This window comes from Tympanuchus pallidicinctus, unplaced genomic scaffold, assembly GCF_026119805.1.
Source record: "Tympanuchus pallidicinctus isolate F22 unplaced genomic scaffold, pur_lepc_1.0 scaffold1, whole genome shotgun sequence".
NCBI lineage: Eukaryota > Metazoa > Chordata > Aves > Galliformes > Phasianidae > Tympanuchus > Tympanuchus pallidicinctus.
Window position 1 is genome coordinate 66,756,054 of NW_026294618.1, and position 21,645 is coordinate 66,777,698.

Consider the following 21,645-nt stretch of genomic DNA (forward strand, 5'->3'; position numbering starts at 1 on the left):
GTATCTAATAATATATTAACTGGCTTTTTTTCACATAATTTCTGTCAAAAATTTGATGAGACTTGGTCTAATTTTGCTGAAGTCACCTTTTACAGGCTAATAGAAATTGAGCACAAACTTTAAAAATCCAGCATTGAATACAGCATTTTTTATGTTTCATGAGCTAAGGATTTATTTCTTCTCAATATCAACATTTAGACTTAACATTAGGGACATGACCAGCAGAACTGTTTGTCCTTCTATTATTAATTAACCCCTTTCCCTGCACCTGCTGTGCCACAAGTCTTCTATTTACTTTCCACTGAACCTAGCTAAACATTTGTGCATGTATGTGGCATATCAAACAGCACAGCAGGTGCGAGAGAGCTAAAGGCAGCTGAATTGCATGGAAAATGGTTAAATGCATTCAGAGCCCTCAAACGAAAGGATGTGGATATAATTTAGAATGAAACCTGCCATCTTTAAAAATCATTTTGGCAAGGAGGTGGGTTATATAATGTCATCTAACAAAGTACAAGAAACTGTATTGCAAAGAGTAAGATTATATTAGGGCATAATCCTGCAAGCTGCTAATACACTGGCTTTCAAGCAAATCACTTCAGCATGTAATGAACTTTAACCATAGTCTCTGTTAAGTGGATGCTTGCATGATTTGTTTGATCGTGGCTACAGTCTCAGCACTTGACAGGAGTGAGCTCTAGAGATTAAGTTAAGAAAAACAGTTTAGACTTTCTGACTCAGAACTGTAAAGTTTTGATTTGAGGCACCCGGTCACTACAGCAGAATTTACTGTCCTGCCAGAAACAGTGACTTAAAAGCTCAGATGAGTCACATTGTTAGCACCACCAATCTAACACAGATAAAAGCACATCTTCAGTACTTGGCAGACCCTTGAGGTCTAACAGCAACTTATTTCAGAGAAAGCCTAAGACTATTCAGATACTGTAGACTAAAGGATGGCAAGTCCTTCTCTGAAGTTAGACCCTAACTTTAAAGCCTACTACCAGGGATTTGCAGTCCTGAATCATCTTCAGAAGTTTAGAGATCTGTATTCATTTTCCCCTCCTTCAAGAAATACAGGCAGAGGCATGAAACACATACACAGAAAAAAAAAAAAAACAAAAAACCAGGAAGGAGCTGAATCTTTTACTCTAAAACATACAAGAAGTGGTGACATCATGCTATTGTTCTTAACTATTGATATACCAATTCAGCCTCCTCTGGGGCTCTGAGCTGTTGGTGACTTAGGACTTCTGGAAAGTTAGCTCATCTTTGCAAAGCTTTCATATAAACTAATGTAACTGCTGTACATATAGCTGTGGAAAATGCTACCACTCTGAAAACGTATAATTTTACACCTTTGAGAAACACATTTTGTTCACAGGTCAAGAAGTTTAACTGGGTTTTAGATAGATAAACACCTAGGATACTGGGTTAGCTCTACAATAAAAGTGCTTCCTTAAACATCCTCCACTATACTTAGGGAAAATCAATCATTTTTTTCACAGACAGATACTGGTTGCAGTTGTTTGCATATTGAAAAAGTACTTACAGTTCAATTTCTTTATAAATATGTGGAGGCAGTGTACAGTGCATGAGGTTTTGCCACTCTTCTGCAGTACAAACACTGTGGTATGATAGTTTCTCCATTGTTACACGGTAAATACACTCAGAATGGCGAATTCTGTGGTACATCTGAAAAAGGGAAGTCATACATTAATGTGAGATTTCAATCAAGGAAAAAAGCATTTCCTTCCTGTATTCAAGCACTTATTCTTAAACCATTCATTTACAAAAAATATTTGTGATTCTGGCTGCCCAACTTTACACATCACTGGAGGCAGTCAAGGCCAGGTTAGTTAGTGTCCTGGGACAACCTTGCCTAGTTGGTGGCAGCCCTGTGCATACCGGGGAATTGGAACTGGATAATCTTGAAGATCCCTTCCAATACAAGTAATTCCATGATTCTATGTTGAAGTTTGGTACTGAAAAAATAAGTACTCTTTGTAATTAACTGAGAGTTTCACACAGCTATTGCAAACATTGTATGGTTTATGAACAAGTGAGGACACAGCAAAAGTAGTGCTCTTGAATATTAAGAAACACTATTAGAATGAGTGAACTTGCACATTAGAATGATCACGTAGCCCCAGATTTAATTTATATGCTGGCCTCTTTACTTGCCTTGAATCATGTGGAATAAGATTTAAGTAAATTTAGATAAAATCTCCTTCTTCAGTTTAATGGCAGTATGATGCAAAATGGTTTCATGTAAACTACCAGGCTTAACTGACATACTAGCTTATCTCCTATTAATATGAGTGATTTATTCTGCATTACATTTTTATATTTATATAGCAATGACCATTCAATTGTTTGAACTTTCTACATGAACAGTAGGTTTTTTTCTGAAAATATGGGGTTTAAACATGAAAGTAGTTATCCACCCTTTTCTAGCATTAAAAATCCTAACTATATATCACAGCATTTAAACGTGTACATTTACAATGTATATTCTTCAATATCAACCTTATGGAGTAGAGAGAATACATGCAATCTTCATCCTCTTATTAAATTTCTAAAACTGAATACATATATATATGTATGAATAATATAACTGACTATATTATCTGAACTTATGAAGGTGAATAAGAAGCATATTTTCTAGTGGAAAACAATAGAAGACAGCACTAGTTTTCAGTCTTCTCTTGCAGTTTAGCTGTATAAAATGGAAGTACATAGCATACAATTATTTCAGGAAGCATCAAACAAATTTCTACCAGTCCACTAAGGGACAACTATTCTGCAAATAATTCAAGGACTCCTTGTTCTTCCTTATTAATTCAATGAAATAGATGTATGGATCACTTCAATAGTCTGGAAGCTGAAACAGCAGATGAACTACTTAAGTAAGATTCTAAGTCTTTATGTTATAACCAACATTTTAGAAGACTGTAGAAAAAAGAAAACAACTCACATTAGCACAGTGTAAGGCTAAAGCACAGAAGACTGCAAACATTTTAAAGTTGTTCTCATCAGTTTTAGAGAAGGCACTTCCACTTATTTTGTTCACCATCTGCACAACGCCTATTACACTTCCTCGGCTCACAATAGGCATGCACAGGATATTTCTGGTTGTGTAGCCAGTATAGAGGTCTACTTCTCTGGAGGGCCAAATAAAAGAAAGAAAGGAAAAAAAAAAAAGAAAAAAAAAAAAGAGAGAGTCAATATTATTTATTAGTACCAACTGCTTGCTTCCTAGGAAAGAGGATTTATAGGACATAGTGTCAAGGTAGACATAATTAGTACATGCAAAAAGTTCACCTCAAAAGTTTTCAAGTATTTCCATCTACGCAGTCAGATTTAGAAACAGTTTCTTAACCCTTTCATTTCCATTTTCCATTCTTAATCCTTTCATTTCCATATGCAGGATAAATAATCAATACTTTATTACCTATATAGTTCGATCATTCATTAAATTTAATATGCTTAGGTACTCACACATGTCCTTTGTTAACAAAATTTTCTTTTTTTTTTTTTTCACTCTTAAAATCTGTAACAGGAAAAAATAAAATTCTTCTCCTGACATATATATTAAAAATAATAATAATAATTTTTTAAAATTATTTTATCTTTAAAATATCTGTAACGGTAAAAGTATGTAAAGTGATATCTATAGGTTTGCTCCTTAACAGAATATCAAAGATCATTGAATGAATCTCTAATATGAAATGTAAGTAGGAAATAGCAGTTTGGTGAGTTTTTTCTCCCCTAGTGAATAACATGTTACCTGTTAAAGCGTGGATCTGCATAGGCATCTGGGATGTTAAGGACTTCCCCAGTTCTTGCCACTTGACCAGCTATTCCTTTTTCTATAGAAAATCTGCAATCATAAATAAATAAATAAATAAATAAATAGGTGCATTAGTCACACTAAGAACTATCTGGAAAGCTATTTTTCCACTGGAGTCTGTCCTGGGCACGGTAAGAGACATTTGCTCCTGAGCAGCGTCATGCCGATTCTTTTAGGAGAAAAAACTAGAAGACAACTAGTAGTAAATAAAATAAAAAGCACATGCTCAGACAGATGTTTTCTGAAAACTTTCTGAAAATACTATGTATACGCAGACGAAAACAAAATATGCCATGGTAAGACATTTTAGTAACAAAAATTCAATGTCTTCAATAACCCTGGAGGTTGCACCTAAGAAATACGACATTTGAACAAAACCTATGACTTGTGTTTACCTTTACAAGACATCAATTTCATCATCACTTTTACATATTTATTTTTAACTTAGACACATCATGTACAATACAGAACTTGGTTATTCATGGGGCAGATAGATTTGATTAAAAACAAAAAAACAAACAAAAACTTCAAAGAAGACCAGTGGAAAAGTCAAAGCTAAACATCATATGCATTTGCTATATACACTTCAGAATAAGTAGCATGTTTCATCTCATGACGTTTGAACAACACCATGGTAATAGCTACATAATTATCACAAGATAATTAAATATAGCAAGCATATTCAGGAGTTGAATCAGAAAAGTCTACAAGTCTCTATTGCTAAGAAATAACTCTCAATTGACATAAAACAATTATAAAATATAAGCCTAGAATGATTAGTGGAGAAAAAAATATGAAGTTAGAATCATATGTGGAACACTTTCGAGTCTAAACATGCCTGGGTAGTATCATGCTCTTACTGATGTTAGTGTCAAAGCTGTCAGTTTTCATCCTGTACACCCAGATTTTAGTCTAGTTTCTATTTCTTATTATTTGAACAATATACCAATTTCAGCTCTTTCCTGATGACTGACTCAGTGTCACTCTTTTACCGATACTAAAGTTACGTATCACTTTCAGTACATATCACTCTTGAAATGGTTCATACCTTCTTATTCAAAGTTACAATAATTTTCATATAGAAAGATAAAGATATAAGCAAAAAAGAAATTAAGGAGTATAAAAGTGCATGTTAAAGTAGGCCACCTTCTCTAGCGTACTGCACTCTCTTGCCTGTCAGCATATAAACTGCACCAATTTTGAGTGCTTCCACTCGCAGTCATACAACATAATAAGTGGGTGCAAATTTGTCAAAAGGGGTTCAAGTGATGATATGAATCACATCCCACATTGGCCCAGAATTTTTAAAGTAAAAGATGGAATTTTAAAAAATCTGAAAAAATTCAATGTTGAGTGTATTAATAAAATTTTGGTGCAGGATATATAGTCATTCTTTCTAAAAAAGCCACAGGTTTAAAACCCATGTCTCTCTAAAAATTTCAAGGCATGTCTATTAAAGAATTGTCACTTTTAAAAAATAAAAAATGCTACATTTATTTTGACATTTTGCCTCCTTCACTGAAAATATGTAAAAGCCTAACACTTGTGGGAAACAGAAATACATATCAATTTCACCATTTCAAACATACTTCAGAATCACAGTTCCTTAAAAGTTTTAAAATATTCTAAATTCACTTCAGAAAAATTAAGAATAAAACACTGAACTTGAAATCTTCAAAACCAATGATCAGTTCATACTAGATTCTACGCCTATTCCATCCATGAGAAGTACAAATTGCATTTCCTTGCTTGGGATGTGCTTGAATAGCATGAATTCCAATTCCTCTCAGGAACCCTCTTGGGAAAAGTCATCCCATACTGGTAGATCTACGGATTAGGTGCACCTTTACCCGCACCTTTACCTACCTCAGAACACCTCTGTTTTTTTCCCAACATGATTTCCAAAAGGACCGCCTCCGGAAGACGGCATTTCCAGGAGTGACGTTATAGCTTCAGAGACGTTGTTTCGATGGCACTGCAATGTCATTCCCAGAAGTACTACCTTCTGGAGGCGGGTCCTGGTGGGAATGATATCACAGTATGACAAGTATTGTCAGGGTACCTGCAGATAGGCACAGCGACTGGGTAATAAAATGCCTGCAAAGCCCTAGTTACAAGGAAACTGCATTCTTCAGCTAGCTACTCTCACCTTATTTCTTTGGTCTTCTTAAAAACAGGTTTCCCATCATTTTCTTCTCCAATATCAAAAAGATCTGAGTACAGCTCCTTATTTTTGTGGTCAACCTGGAAGAGTGCACACCTATCTGCATTCACCAGGTTTTTTGCATATATCTACAGACAAAAGATAAAACTAAAGTTAATGGTCATGGGTTAACTTCACTTCAGTCACTTATCTGATAAATAAATCTGTTTTAAGCACAATCTACCTTCACAGCAATATTTTAAATGGCACGAAATTCAAATGGCAAATGTGGTAGTTTTTCTTCAGTATTCTCTGTTAATTATAGTATTGTTCTCATTGTAAAATGTAGGGGATTCTTTAGAGGTTTGAATATCTGCTAAAAGAGAAAAGGCCTTCTTATTTAGCTGCATTTCCATTTCAACACATGCTTTTCAGAATGGTACCATTCTCCCTATTTTTAGAAATTTTTCACCTTAACATAATTTAGGGTAGTATGGTTAGGTTGCGGTTGGACTTGATGATCTTTAAGGTCTTTTCAAACCTGAACAATTCTACGATTCTATGAATTTTAAATAGACAGGTTATAGCAAATACTCAAGAATAGTTCTGACTTTTTTTCTTTGTCTTCAGTGCAAACATATTGGTATCAAATGTCGAATGAAGAAGGACATAAAAGAGAAGCTAGTGTGTGTTTCTAAAGAAACTTAATGTGCTTGTGGCACATAAAAATAAACAAACACGGGAAAATTAGAAGTGTCATGATGGATTGCCATGTGCAACAGCACAGGAAATAGCTGCCATCTCCTGATGCCAGTGGCAGTCCTTGCACAAAAACTGGGACTTAGAGGTTCCCCTTCAGCTAAGTAAAACCCACAAGGCATTATCCACTCAAGTACCACAGAGAAGGTCAGGGAGACTGCAAACTAATAAGCAACTTTTGAGAAATACTGCTTGCTTAGAGGAGTAAGAAATGCAAAGGTCTTGACCACTCAAACCTTTTGTACCTTTACTCAAAACAGAGGAGTGAATGTAGACTTGGGCAAAAAAAGAAGAGAAAGGGTCCTTTGAGAAAAAGGTAACTTCTGCTTTCCTCCTTGCATCTATTTTCAAGAATGTCTTTATAGCATTAACTTTACTGTGGAATTTTAATGTAAATGAAAATGATAAGAATCCTAAAATCCCTGTACTGTTATCATTATTATTATATAAGAAAATCTAATTTTAATGCAGTCTCTGAAGGGCGAAATAGTGAGGTGAAATCTACTGTTGTTCTTCCCTCATTCTGAGTTACAGAAGATGCTACATAATAATAGAATTGCATTCCTCCCAAAAATGGTAATAAATGTGCAAATTGGCCCAGGAAAAAGCCAACTGCTACAGATTACAAAGGAAGATCAGAATGGAGCCTGTGTGCAGGTTAAAAATGCAGAATCAGGATGCAGCCAAGTGGTGGAAAAGATGAAGAAAGAGTAAGCATATTTAACTGCCAGTTGTGTTTTCTACCAGACCTCTCATCATAGAGTTGGGAAGAAAGTCAATATTTGTTCTCAATGCCATATACTATATCATACCAGTTCCTTTAAATGTTAAGCTATTTTTAAACAGTTCATTTGAATTGGAAAAATCAATGTTCAGAATGTGCAGAAGTCTTGACTATGTATTAACAAGAATAAGGCAAACACTGCAGAGTATTTTCCATAACTAATTCAGGTTTCTAAATAAAACCACTTTTGCAGTGTTTGCATTCTTAATCTGTGGTCTTTGAATGTTCTAGCCTAAGAGTATCACTCTGGAGATCAAGGTATGCAATGAAGTATTGTTGGTGAATATATTTGAATATGCAGATTGAAGTAATAATACTAGGGACATGATTAAGATTTACAATCAAGGAAAAGAACTGCATTATTTAACGAATGTGACTAATGCTAAGAAGCACAATTCATATAGTAAACACTTAAAATGTGCTACAGGCAACCAATCCACAGATATTTGCAGATACCATTCAGGAAATAATTCAGAATATGAAAATGATTAAAAAATTATATTCTGTTTCTTAACTTTACTGTAATTCATTGATTAAATAAAGAATATTAACTATTTCAATAGACGACTTATTCTTCTAAGTTTGTTGGTTTTTTTTTCCTATGTTTTTTATAAAATATTGACTGACTGTTGCTCTGGCTATGGGTGCAGATACTTTTGCAAAGCTAAATGGATGTCATGAGCATGTTTTCAACAGCTCACTCAATAGCTAGAACAAATACTGCAGAAGTAACGTTTGAACTCTAGACCTCCTATAGACAATTTCTTCATAAGTGTTTTGCACTATGTAGAAAATTGAATTTAGGAAAAAGGAACAACAAGCTGAAACAAAAACAGAAGCCTTTTCATAACAATTTTAAAACCTTCAACACACCATAGAAAATGCACAGGTCAGAGACAGTTATGTGATTACTTATGAGACTTGTGAGACGAAATTGTTGCAACAACCAAAATCAAGCTGATCCTTCCTTTCCTCCTCCATACAGAGATGTTAATTCTGTTTGCATTACGTGTCTGATATAAACAGCTCTGACACTTCAATGATGTGCAATGTCTTACTTCAAGGAAAGGAGAATGAAGAACTTTAATAACAACAATTAACAAAATTAGAAGTGAAAAAGAAAACTTACCATTATATGTTCAAGTAGAGAATCTATTGCAACTATATTATCAAAATACGTTCTGTAGAGAAAGAAAAGCTGATAAATATTTGCATTTAGTCAAACACTTCTCAAATGATTGTTGCTGGCTCTTGTTTTGCAGCTACTGAACAGTTTAGCCCAAACAGATGAGAACAACTGCGCCTAAAAATCATTGACTGGCTTTCTACTGCACAAGAAAATTCAGAACTGGTCCTAGCTCTGTTCCTATAAGCCATTATTCTACAGTGACAGACCACTACAGAAAAAAAAAAGACAAGACTACCAAGCATTGCCTGCTTTGGACTCAACAGGTCCTGCTGAGCAGTGCCAAGAATGTATCAAAATACTTTGCCATCTTTTACACATCTAAAATTCTTAAAAGTGAAGCAAAAAGAAAAAGCAATCCAGAAGACAAAAACAAATACATTAAAAAAAAAAAAACCACCACTTTTTTTTTTTTTTTTTTTTTTTTTTTTTTTCCATTTCTGACTGCAGATAAATGTTATTGACAGGCTTTCAAAATATTTCATTAGATTTATGCATAGAGAATTATGTAGTGAGAACTATGAATACTATGCAGTGTAGCTAAATTCATGTCATATTGCCCATCTTTTAATAGTTTTTAAAAAGAAAAAGCTTATGAAATTCTCAGTGAGTATTCTCTTATTTTCTACTGCCCCAGATGCAGCACGTTGTACTTGGCAGACAACTGATATTATGACTTAAAATAGAGATTAAAAAAAAAACAAAAACATTATCTCAATTCTCTGTTTCATAGCGAAGAGGTAACTGTCCAAGGACAGTCAAGAACATTGAATGATAAAGGTCAAACATCTTAGTAAAATAATTCTAAATCTTTCACATACCAAGTCTTAATAACCCTTGGATTACAATGTTCCCAGGCATGGCCCTGAATATATATACAGCTCACTTCTGTTTGTGCCTACTGAATAAAAAGGTACATACATAAAAAGTCTCACACTTTCAGGGTCATGAAGATACACTGCCTTTTCTAAATGTTACAGGAGATGTCCCTGATATATTGCATGCTATCAATTTTCTCATTGAATAGAAATCTTCTTTTCATGTAGGAACAGATATGGATCATTTTTAAAAGCAAGTTGATTATTTGCTTGCTAGAGCAATTGCTAATCCCATCAACTCAAGAACTGTTCATTGAGAGTTAAAGCACCTGTGTGCATTATGCCTCAGTGCCCATTTTTACAGCTATCTCTACTGTTAAAAAATGCTTATAGTAGCAACAAAGATAAAGGGATGAAGGACAAGCAGATTACCTAGAACATTATATTGATTTCATAAATCTAAGCCTAAACTTTCATACTTCTACAGTGTTTTTAGCTTAATCTCTGCATTTATTGTGAGGAGAAATTAAAAAAAAAAACAACATATACTACACACAGTTAGAAAAATAGAGCCTCCAGCCATGCAGAAGACCACATGATCAAATATATTTTGTACATCGTAATTGTATCTTACATATTCTCCTGCAATAAGAACAGGAAAGTTTAACAGCTATATCTGACTGTCACCCACATAATTCATTCCTGTCCCTGCACGGAAGGGACATCAAAACAGACTGATGAGATCATAGTGGAAATCATGCTTTGGAAAAGCCTTGCCAAGACAGTGGTCATGGCCCCAAGCTGCCAGAGTTCAAGAAGTGTTTAGACAGTGCTCTCAGACACAGGGTCTGAATTTTGGGTGGTCCTGTGTAGAGTCAGGATTTGGACTCAGTGATTCTTGTGGTCCCTCCCATCTCAGGATATTCTGTGATTCTGTCTCTATACTTACTTTGATACATCAAGCAAGAAGTCATTCAGTTCAGTCTGCTTGGCAAGACCTCTGCACACCTGGAAGAACAGATCACATTATCATTTTTTCCAAGAGGTCACTGAAGTCAGAGGTAAACTGAAACTGCAGTTTTGTGGTCTATTCACTTAATTTGTATTAAACATTCTAGCTCAAAGTTTTTAAATATTTTCCAGCACTGTATAAAATTAAAAGCTGGATTTGTGTGCTGGGCCTCAATCATAGCAATGTAAATGTTAACTAGCCTACTTAGCATCAGATCAGAACTCCCACGTTCTTCATAGGCAAGAAGTTGGGCAGAATGAGCCTTCTGCTTTTGCCCAGAGGAACAGAAAGGAGAGGAATGAAAATGACCATTGGACAAGCTTTAATTAAAATTTCCATGTTTTGTTTTCTTATGTGTTAAAGATTCTTCATCGAAGAGTAGAACATTATTATAAAGTGATGTACAGTTAAAACTGCATACAATTAGAATTCTATTAGTGCACAATAAACAAGGCCAGCATATTATTTCTGAATGTTACAGGGTGAATGATCGTCCTAAACAACGTCAAGGATTTCCAGCACTGCAGTGGCAAATATTATCTATAAAGAAATGCAAGAAACTTTGCCCAAGTCTTTTGCAAAATGCATTATAGACAGCTTAAAAAAAAACAAAAACAAACAAAAAAAAAAAAACAATAAACTCCCTTCTTTAAGTTGAAAGAAGGACCCTATTTCAGCATCTTCCATGAGCTGATGGTATAGGTTTAGTTTTGGTGTTACCATCTTCTATTAGCTGAAGGAACAAAACCTATTAGTAAAGCTGAATAGCAGCTATCAGCATGGAGCTTCATTAGACACTCAAATAAGAACAGCATGAAGCATCCTTAGTGGGAGTAGGACCATGAAGCAGCCAGCAAAGATGGCTTAAAGCAGCCTTTGCCAGAAATACCAAATAATTTAAACCTGATTAGTACGATAGGAGGAAAGCAATCAGGTGGCCTAGCAGTTACCTTATTACAAGAAAAAAAAAAACATTTTTTTCCATTTCTGATTTAATAACTACTTACCTACTTCGGTAATGTTTCTTTTTATTAAAAATAAAAGGAATAATAGAAATACTTTTTATTAAATCATATGATCCATGGTTGCTAGGCAAGAGAATGAGCTCAGTGAACACCAAAAAAGTTAGCATACTTTTTCTAGGATCTGGAAAGGAGGTTATGATCAATGATTCTCTAGTGATTCCACTTAAATTTGAACACATTCTACAGTCCAACCAATCAAGCTCTGAAAAAAGGATTACATAATGAAAAGAAATGAAAAACAACCCAAACTTACTTGTACTTGATGTATTGCTACTGAAGCCCATGCAAGATTTGCTGTTGCAACCTGAAGCAGAAGAGAAGGCATTCTGAAAAAATCTTTATAACGTCATATAAGTTACCTGGTAATTTTTCCTATCCAGCTGGCAAGTGAATTAGACAAAGAAAGACAGAAACAATCTGTTGGAATACTGCTATTTTGTGAAAGTATCAGTATTCTCGCAAGTGTTTCAGTATCAATAAGATGCATTCAGCCTCAATAGAACATTTCTCCTCTTCTGTGTCACAAAGATGCTTATCGATGCTTTGGAAATGGTGTTATATTAAGAACCCATCAGATCAGAGACATAACACAAAAACAAACACAATCTCACAAGTTGAGGACTCTAAAAATTATAGTGTTGTTTTTTTTTTTGTTTTTTTTTTTTTTTTTCTTTTTCTTTTTCTTTTTCTTTTTCTTTTTCTTTTCTTTTCTTTTCTTTTCTTTTTAAAGACAGCTGCTACAGGAACAAAATATCTTCCTGGAGCTGTGTCTCTTCAGCCACAATTATTTCCAGCTTTAAACAGGCACTGTCTCTTTCACTACCTTTTTGGTGACAGAAGAATCAGAGTAGATCTCTCAGTTCAGGACAAGTACTTTTAAATATGACAGTTTCCAGGCAACATTTCAAGAAACCATCATGTAAGCTGCAGTTAACTAAGCTGTGCTACAATACATGATCTCCTGTCCTTGAAACATACGAGCTTTATAGGAACACGAAGAACATAAGTACAAGAGCTCTGCCACTGCATTCCCTCTCTCATCTACTATTTTTTTTAAATAGAACATATTGTACAGATTTTATAAAAACCACTAAAAGTATTCTTTCTGAAACCTGAAAACAAACGAATGATTTAGAACACTCAAAAATGACCATTAAATATTTTTTAACTTACAAATAAAATGCTTTTGTTTAGTAGTCAGCCTTTTACAAGTAAAATATTAATGAACTTCAGTTAAAGAAGGTATTTAGTATAAACAATAAAATATATAGTCTGAGACTATATAAATTGTAGACTGATGAATGTAATAGGACAACATCAAAAAATAAATACAGTGTGTAAGCAGCAGAAGTACAAGGCCTATGAAGCTGGTTTTGTGCAAATGTCTTTCCTTTGCTGCGTATACAAGCAAACCAGCAGCACCATATTAATCAAGTACCCTGCCATGACCTCTATCTACTAGAGAAAAAACACCAGCTGAGACACTGAGGCTGAAGCCACATGTAGTGACTACCAGGCTAACGTACAAACATAATAACTTATGTTACAGAATACACAACTGACAAATACTACTAATCCTTTTTTTTTTTTTTTTTTTTTTTGGGGGGGGGGGAACTAATTTTAATATCTTTTTTTTTTCTTTTTTTTTTTTTTTTGTAGGAATGATTACTCTTCAGTTCAGCTAACCCCAGAGAATTTCAGAATAAATTACGAAAAGGGGGGGGTCTCACCTCTTGGTGACTAAGATGGAAGGCTTCTTTGCCCCAGTGACGATAAAGCTCCAGGATACCAATCAGATCACCAATTGCAGTGACAATTGGTAAACAAAGAACAGATTGGATACGAGTCCCTGATTCCAGTCCAGTACCTTTGGGAAATCGCTCATCCTAGAAAATGTAAATATAATCTGATAAAGATAAACATTGTAACATTCATATAAAATATACACTGGTATTTTTCTCCTCTTCCTGACTGATCACATCTGCTTGAAAACTTGATTACTGATAAAATTCACTAAAAATTCTAAATCTGAGCATAATTGAAATATAGCTTTAAGACGTATACTAATGAAATTCAACAAAAAAATCTAATCTTCTCAGCTATAACTTATATACACAAATAAACACATTGATGCAAATTCAGAATTAGTTGTGGTGTTAGGCTCAGCTTCAGGTTTATTTTTATAATATATTTTCTATAATCTGACAGGAAGGTAAACCAGCACTTCACTGTTAATCCAGTCTAGATTAAGAAAGAAAACAAAACAAACAAAGCTATAATCCTCAATTGACTCCTATGAAAAAAATATGTTTCTTAAAAAATTAAGCATGACAGTAAAGTCCTTCTCCTTCCCTTGCTTATGCATCCTGAATAAGTCTGTGCAAAATTGATAAGAATAAATATTAGAAGTAGCCTACTAGCTGCTACAAAAGGCCCAAATGAATAACTTTTGCTTGAAGTGGGAAATACCCAAAACATCATAACTTTAACACCTCAGGTGTGAAAACTCACAGAGAGAAACTACCTGGATGTTATTGCAGTGAGGCAGTACCTAAGCAACCTGAAGTACACTAGACACATTTGATTCCACACCAGTTCTTCCACATGTTTCCTACCAGATGCTCACTGCAGATTCTGTGTAGAAAAACTCCCACTTCCTCAACCCTATAACACTGTGGTTGGGGATCCCCTCATTTCTCAAACAAGTAAGCTCTACCTTAATTATCAAAATAACAACTGATTTGAATGACTATGAACAAATAACAGCCTCAAACAACCTCAAAGGCAAAGGAGACTGGGAAGCACCTATACGTCTTCCACAGAAGAGGTCTGATGAGTTTGTGTGAGTCCAAAACTCACAGGAAGGCAAATCATGTATAGCCTTGGCAGAGGTTCATAACTTGGAACTTCACTGTGAAAGTTAACCTTTTCCTATTGACACAACATGTTAGATGATCACTACACTCATCCAGAAAAAAAAAAAATAATAAAAAAAAAATTGTCAGGATTTCTGTTAATAATCTGACACTGTAAACCAGCAAGGAGTTCAAAACTCATCTTTAATAACTCTCCTGAATTTAATTAGAGATGCAAAATCAAAATATTCAACCTTCACAGACAAGCCCATCATTACATTAATTGGAAATTACCTGTAACATCTTAGGCCCCATATGTTGAATGAAAAAACCTAGCAGCATATAAACACTTTACAGTCCAGGTAAGTACCAATTGCTACCATAGAGAAAGCAGCTTCTGCTTTTTTGTGTGTTAGTTTCTGTTCAAAATGCTCTCTCAAACAGTATAAGTAAATTGCTTGTTTGGTGTAATTGTAGACTAGGGAACTAAGCTTTTCAAAACATGAAAAAGGACAGACATACAGATTGCCAGAAATCATCACAATATCTCATGAGGAGTACCTGAATCTTTAAAAAAAAAAAACTGAAACTTTAAAAAAAAAAAAAAAAAAGGAGCAGGAATTTTGCTGAGTTACATTAATGTGCCTTTGATGTAACTCTACTGATAATGTAAACATTCTGGCTTTACATTAATGTAAGTAGAGATCAAAATCCTGTCAACAATCAGAATTCTGATTAACATTCTTGTCAGTACGAATGAAGTGCTATAACTAAATCAGACTTTGATTGACTATGCGGAAGTCTATGTGTTTGGGACTGGCAAAGTAGAGTATTTCAAGACCAGGAGGACATGTGTTTTGACTGATGTGTTTATTTATCTAAGTGATTATGATACCATTACTTCCATTAATTGACAACAAAAATATGCCACAACAACACACTCAAAAAAATTAATTCAGAAATAAATTGGATATTCTGAATTTACTAGATCAAGCTGATCCAAACTTAAGCTTATTTTTTTGGTAGCAAGACGGATGTAAATTATATCATTATATTATATTATAGTATATCAATATTTTATTATATCATATTATATTAATAAACCTCAGCATCAAAATATTCATTCTAAGAATAAGTTACATTCTTCTCATTAAAAAGAGGAAGCTTTTTACCCCCAGAATATCTTCTACTAACAACGTTTTTCTGGATCTGGCTACATAAGCAGATACTGTAGTGCCATGTGCAATGGGCCCTGCAGGAATGAGCCGCGGTTGTCCTTCTTTAGCTCCTGGTGGCGTAAATACACACAGACTCTAGTTAGAAGGAAAAAGAAAAAAATGCAATTAGAGAGTATGGCTACATGTACTGAGTGTGTGTGTATATATATATATATGTAATACGGTAGGATTTAATAAAGTAGATAACAGAGAAAAACAGTTTTTGTGCTTTTGACAACGGAAAGTACTTGGATAAGCTGCACATAATTCTTTCATACTAGGAAATCCCACTCTAAATTTACCATTCAGATAGTGAAAAACTCTTCTGCCAAAGTCAGTCATCACTTACGTTAGTGTTGAATTGTGTTTGCTTTGAATGTCCTACACGGAGTCACAGAAAAAATATTTCCTTATATAAGATTTCTTTCTAGGATGTAGACTATTATTACTACTTATTTCAACTGAAAATGTTCAGAAAGTACATATAATTTTAAAATTAACACAAAACTAAGCAGTCGGTTAGTGACAACTGTTCTCACAAAGTCACAAAATCACAAAAAAAAAAAAAAAAAAAAAAAAAGCAAACTCCAATGAAAGGCACATGAGAAATAAGAGACATGGCAAAGGTTACACAGTGTTACAGCAGTAGGGCTTAAATCTGCATTTCCATAGGGGTGTTTTCTCGTTCCAGTTCTTCATTTGCTACTAATGCAATACAAATGGAAATTAAGTTACCTTAACAAAAGAAAATAAAGCTGTCACATAGTATTTCAGCTCTGAAGTTTTAGCAAACTTCAATTTCATACTTCCCATGTAGTTAAAAAGAAAGATTTTTTTTTTTCATTGAGTAGCTCTACTGAACATGTATCGAATACGCTTTATTTTGATGGTTTCCATTAAGGTAGGAAATCTTGAACTTTTCTGTTTATACTGATGCCAAAATTTAAGCTTACTCTTAAAATCTATTTCCACTCATAGCTTCATTAAAGAGTGGCTTTTAACAGTCCTCACGTAAATACCATTTTGGCTGGCAAACCCCGCTGTTGCTACTACTAAGAAGTAATGTTTTGAACATGCATCCTTCCATAGGAAAAAGGATATGGAGAGCATTTCATATATACTGATAAAAGGGTTTTGCAGAAGCAATTCCAATTCTGCCTCTTGCAGGAAGAACAAAACAAAACAAACAAAAAAACACCGGTAAAGTGTCAGAGATAAAAAGCTCTTCCAAATATCTAGTGGGATCTACAAGGCTGCTACTTAATGGTGATGGACTTCTCTCCCATCTTTAAGAGTAGTTAGACAAGAGGATACTGGAAGAGGACTCTAAGATCAGAAGTTTTCCATTCAATGTTTGAAACGCAGAGCACGCAAGGTCCTTCCTTTCATTCTGTGATGTCACAAATTGTTCCAATTGACTTCAAAATCTTCAAAATTATTCCTTTCCTTCTAGTTTAATCTCTTAATTCATTTAGATAAAGTCTTCATAAAAAAAATCTGCTCTTGTTTTTGACTGATGCTGCAGTGTATAAAAAGTGACTATTTTTCTAATGTAAGAAGCTCTAGTCATCATTTGTGATCTCTGTAGTAATTTCTAAAAATTAAATTTCACTAGTTTCAGTTGAAGTTAATCTCCTGATGGAAATTAAATATATTTTCAGTTATATTTTCAGATTAAAATCCCAGTGAAAGAAAAGTTGAGAAGCCACCCCAGTATGCTAACAGAATACCATCAGCTTCTCCTCACAAAAGTTCCTTCAGTTTTAAGTACCCAAAGTTTTCAGGTGTTTTCAGTCTTTGGATCCTCTGATGAAGAGGTCAATCACAGGGGTAAACAATGCTATTATTCTGATGACTGTTGGGGTGTATCCAGGGTAATCCAGCAGAACACCAAATCCCAATCCATAAAGGCTATACAGCATTCATCTAGCTATATAAATCACAGAATCACAGAATCACAGAATCACCCGGGTTGGAAGGGACCTCAAGGATCATGTAGTTCCAACCCCCAAATAAAGTTTGTTAGGGCTGGATTTGAAGTGCAAACATTTACTATTTCCCAAACTGCTCAGTTTTTCTTCTTTCTAAAAGTACTTCTTATAACTAAGAACTAATTGGAAACTGATTTTACTAAAATATCTTTACAGCAAAGACATCTCAATAAGTCCCAGGTTTAATGAACAGAATGAGGGTTAAAGTACATACACCATAAGCATTTCATTAACAAACTGCTTTGGAGGCAAGGGCATCTTCCACAGTGAGTTTTGCGGATAAAACTGGCCTTGAAAATGCTTAATGGAAAGTGATTTAATATTGAATTGACATTAAGTGAAAGCCTTAGTACTACAGCATTACTATATGGCATGATGCTTGGGAAAAAATAAAACACATTACAGAGAAAGGGCGTTAAACAAGTTGACATTAAGTGTGCATTATGGTATTTGCAGCTCACATCTCTTTCTCTTCAGTGATAGTAAACAGGTTTTTGCTCTTGGTAAAGGATGTGACAGTTTACACGTGTAAAACCACACAGTTTAATGCTGAATGTAATTGCAAGCAAGTATTAAGGCTTTTGCTTCAGGACAATTTTTTGCAGAAGCAAAACTTACTACAATAAGAAATAATGACAAGAAAAACAAAAAAAAAAAAATCAAAATTAATTTGGAAGGCATTCACAATCAAAAAGTTTGTATTTGCAAACTAGCTAAACTGATGTACTAACCCAATCATACCATGCTAAAATGTTAGAGGTATAAGTAAATGTTTAACAACACAAATGCAGCAATTCTACTGTGCATGAAGCACACAAGGGAAAAAAAAAAAAAGTGGCAATTACCTCAATTTTTATGAAAACTTCTTATTTTCTTCTATAAAGCTAACAGTGTACTTGAGAAAAGGTTTCCATTTTTAAATCATATAATATATAAATATGTTGGGAAAAGACACAAATGTCAGATAATTATACTTACATGCTGCAGAAAAACTACTACTTGTTTAATTTTTACAGTTTGCATCCTTTTAAATGCCGTTACTCTCTAACTACATTTCATTTCTGGTAACTCTCCAATTGTTCCTTCAGTTCTCCTTCAGAGAAACACAAAACTAACATGTGAAAAGTTACAGTAGTTCACTGACACAGAAAACTAAGGTGACTCACCTCTCCTCCAACCTCTATGCTTTATGGTATGGTCAGCAAGCATTATTCTGAAAGATGTTTGTTCAAACAGCTCTCAGAAGACATCCAAGAATGAAGATACCTGAGCTTTCAGAAGCAACACATTGTAATGCTTCAGTACAGACACAACTGGGGAAGCTCACTAATGCCAACTCAAACCACCTACTTTTTTCTCTATATACCACAATGATAGAGATGATTTTTCTCCTTTCTGTTTTACTCAGGCATATTTTCACCACTCAACTTCCTTTCCTTCAGATTAAACAATGCCAGTTCTTCAGCTTTCTGACCATTCTCCCTGCACGCTCTTGGAGTCTCTCCAGTTCCTCCATTTTTTAAATAAATGCAGCACTTAAACTAAACATATTATTCCACTTGAGACCACAACCAACATTCAAAGGAATGGCAACATTACTTCTCATGAAGACTAAATTTCTGCTGCTGCTACCTAGCAGTGCCTCTTTTGCAAGCAATGATACTGCTGGCTCATGTTTAGCCTCAAGTTCACTGCAACTCCCAGTATATTTCTCAAAGTCACCCTACACAAGGCCAGGTCTTTAGACCTGTTTCTCATGATCACCACGAATTCTAACACTTCCCTATAAACATATCTGCAGACCTTCCCAATTCCATGCCATACGCAAATTTAATAAGCTCATATTCTCGGTGCATGCATGCTTTAATGACTATATTGAGCAAAACCAGATTCCAGGATAAATCCTTGATAATTTGTAAAAAATGGAGGTTGAAGGCCCTGCCTGTGGCAAGGGGGGTTGAAACTTGATGATCCTTAGGGTACGTTCCAACCCAAGCCATTCTACGATTCTATGAAAATGCCCCTGCACTGTGATTGGGAGCCACAAATAACTAGCCTTGGTATAGATTCACATTCTACCTAAGGTATTTTCATTATGACCATTTTACCAATCGGTCCACCTGAATAGTAAATGAAATGGGACCAAACATTCATTCAGCTGTATCTTGATAGTTACCTATCTTACTTTGCTCCAGTTGGATAATTTATCGACACAAAATTAAACTGTAAAACTGTAATTCATCAACAGCTTTTCCTCTCTGGCACATAGGAAAGGAACTGATTTCTTCCACTAAAAAGATTACATGATGACGGAAGTAAGTCAAGGACAGAGATTATAGTTTTCTAAATTGCCTGGAAGCTAGAAGAGTTTCACCTAGAAATATATTTAAAAGACTCAAATTTCAGAGATGTCTACAAATTTAAAGTAATGTACATCAAGTTGGCACAAAACTTGAGACAGCAATGAATGAGTAGATGCTTTTTGCTTGATTCTTAGTAATACTCTTAGTAATTCACCTCATAAATTCACTAGGTGGCACTGTGCATCAAGCAGCAGCAATTTTCAGTATCAACAGAAATTGTAGACTACCTGAATATTATACACCCTGAAGCACAGAGTGTTTGCACACATATTTGTGGCCTCACTGAATTTCTTACAACAAAGCTACAAGAAACTCCTATCTGAAGCAAGGTTGATCTGCTTGTCAGCACAATTTTCAGTTTCAGGAGCTAAGCAGCACTCCAAAGATTTAGTGAAAGCTACTTCAAGTGTACACCTTTTAAATTTGAACAGTTTTGCATACAAATCCACAGGATCATGAAGTGAATTCCTCATATAAATAATGACTATAAACACGAATCTGAATCATCTGAAGAATGAGATAACAATACATTAGAAACCCTTCATTAAGTACTTTAGAAATAGATGTTAGTTTACAGCCTTCAATCCATGCACATCTTGTACTTAGGCACATCATCAAATACCACAAATTTTAATAAATCCTTTTAGGCGTGTTTAAAGATGATATTTAATTAAGGTCATAACATGAGAATTACGAACTGTATTTTCAATCCCATAAGAAACAAAACAAAAAACTGTGACTAAGTAATGTCCTTTCTTTACGAGTTGTGGAACATTCCTGCTTGATGTGGAAGTGTTTCCAGTCTCCAAGCATATCTTATTTGCAAAATGAATCTTGTCTACTTTAAGATTGCTTTATTTGCATAACCGCACAAAGTCATGGACAAAGATAATTTCTTAAGAGAACATCTACATTGCACAATGTAGTACAGAGAAAGTTCAAGAACCAGAAGTCACTAGTGAGCATAGTTCTGTTCAGATCTCTTTCCTAAAATGATGAAGCTATACTGCTTCTAGAACCTATGTATTTTGCACCACATTCAGCCGGATGTATATTATATAACAAAACAGATTTTGAAACAGAAGATGACTTTATGAGTGAGCAAGGAGTTGGACATGTGAATGGTACCAACCTCCTTGAGGGCAATCATTTAAAAAGAAGAATCGTGTAATCAGCAATCATCTGTACCATCAGCAGAATCATGCTATCCCTTAGAATGCATAAGTAATTAGAACAAACAGAAAGTCACCGATACTACTGAACTGGTCATGCTGGTGACCAACTCTAAGTAATACCTGCATAATTAAATGCACTCTAATGAGTAATTGGTGCAGCACCTTCCATTTCAAGTAAATTCACCCAGCTAAAGACCCCAAAGGCATTCTCATCACCCAGAAATTTCCATGTCTGTTGTTATCCGACTCATGGTACTTTTCCATGTCCTTCAACAGAGAGAAAGAAAACAAAGCTATACTGAAATGTTGCATGTGCAGGTATTTTAACAAACTCCTCAAAGTCCTGTTGAATTCTGCAGGGTGCTTTCAACACCTGCAACAAGACATCCTGTCCTGTTAAACGTAAAGGAACCCTTTCTAAAACATCTTAAAAGGCAAATGCATTACCTATGCTTTGCAAAATG

The 21,645-nt window shown here is 34.7% G+C and overlaps 1 protein-coding gene across 2 annotated transcripts in view; it reads right to left on the reverse strand.

The window, feature by feature from the left end:
- The window catches only part of PDE10A (phosphodiesterase 10A), a 338,995-nt gene that overhangs the window by 23,484 nt on the left and 293,866 nt on the right, over positions 1–21,645 (reverse strand). For both annotated transcript variants that reach the window (XM_052671583.1, XM_052671575.1), the window contains exons 6-14: positions 15,608–15,748; positions 13,311–13,466; positions 11,834–11,884; positions 10,493–10,551; positions 8,669–8,720; positions 6,003–6,145; positions 3,791–3,883; positions 2,978–3,164; positions 1,553–1,695 (exon numbers count right to left, since the gene is read on the reverse strand). In XM_052671583.1, coding sequence (XP_052527543.1) covers positions 1,553–1,695; positions 2,978–3,164; positions 3,791–3,883; positions 6,003–6,145; positions 8,669–8,720; positions 10,493–10,551; positions 11,834–11,884; positions 13,311–13,466; positions 15,608–15,748 — 1,025 coding nt within the window. The remainder of the gene's footprint in view (positions 1–1,552; positions 1,696–2,977; positions 3,165–3,790; positions 3,884–6,002; positions 6,146–8,668; positions 8,721–10,492; positions 10,552–11,833; positions 11,885–13,310; positions 13,467–15,607; positions 15,749–21,645) is intronic.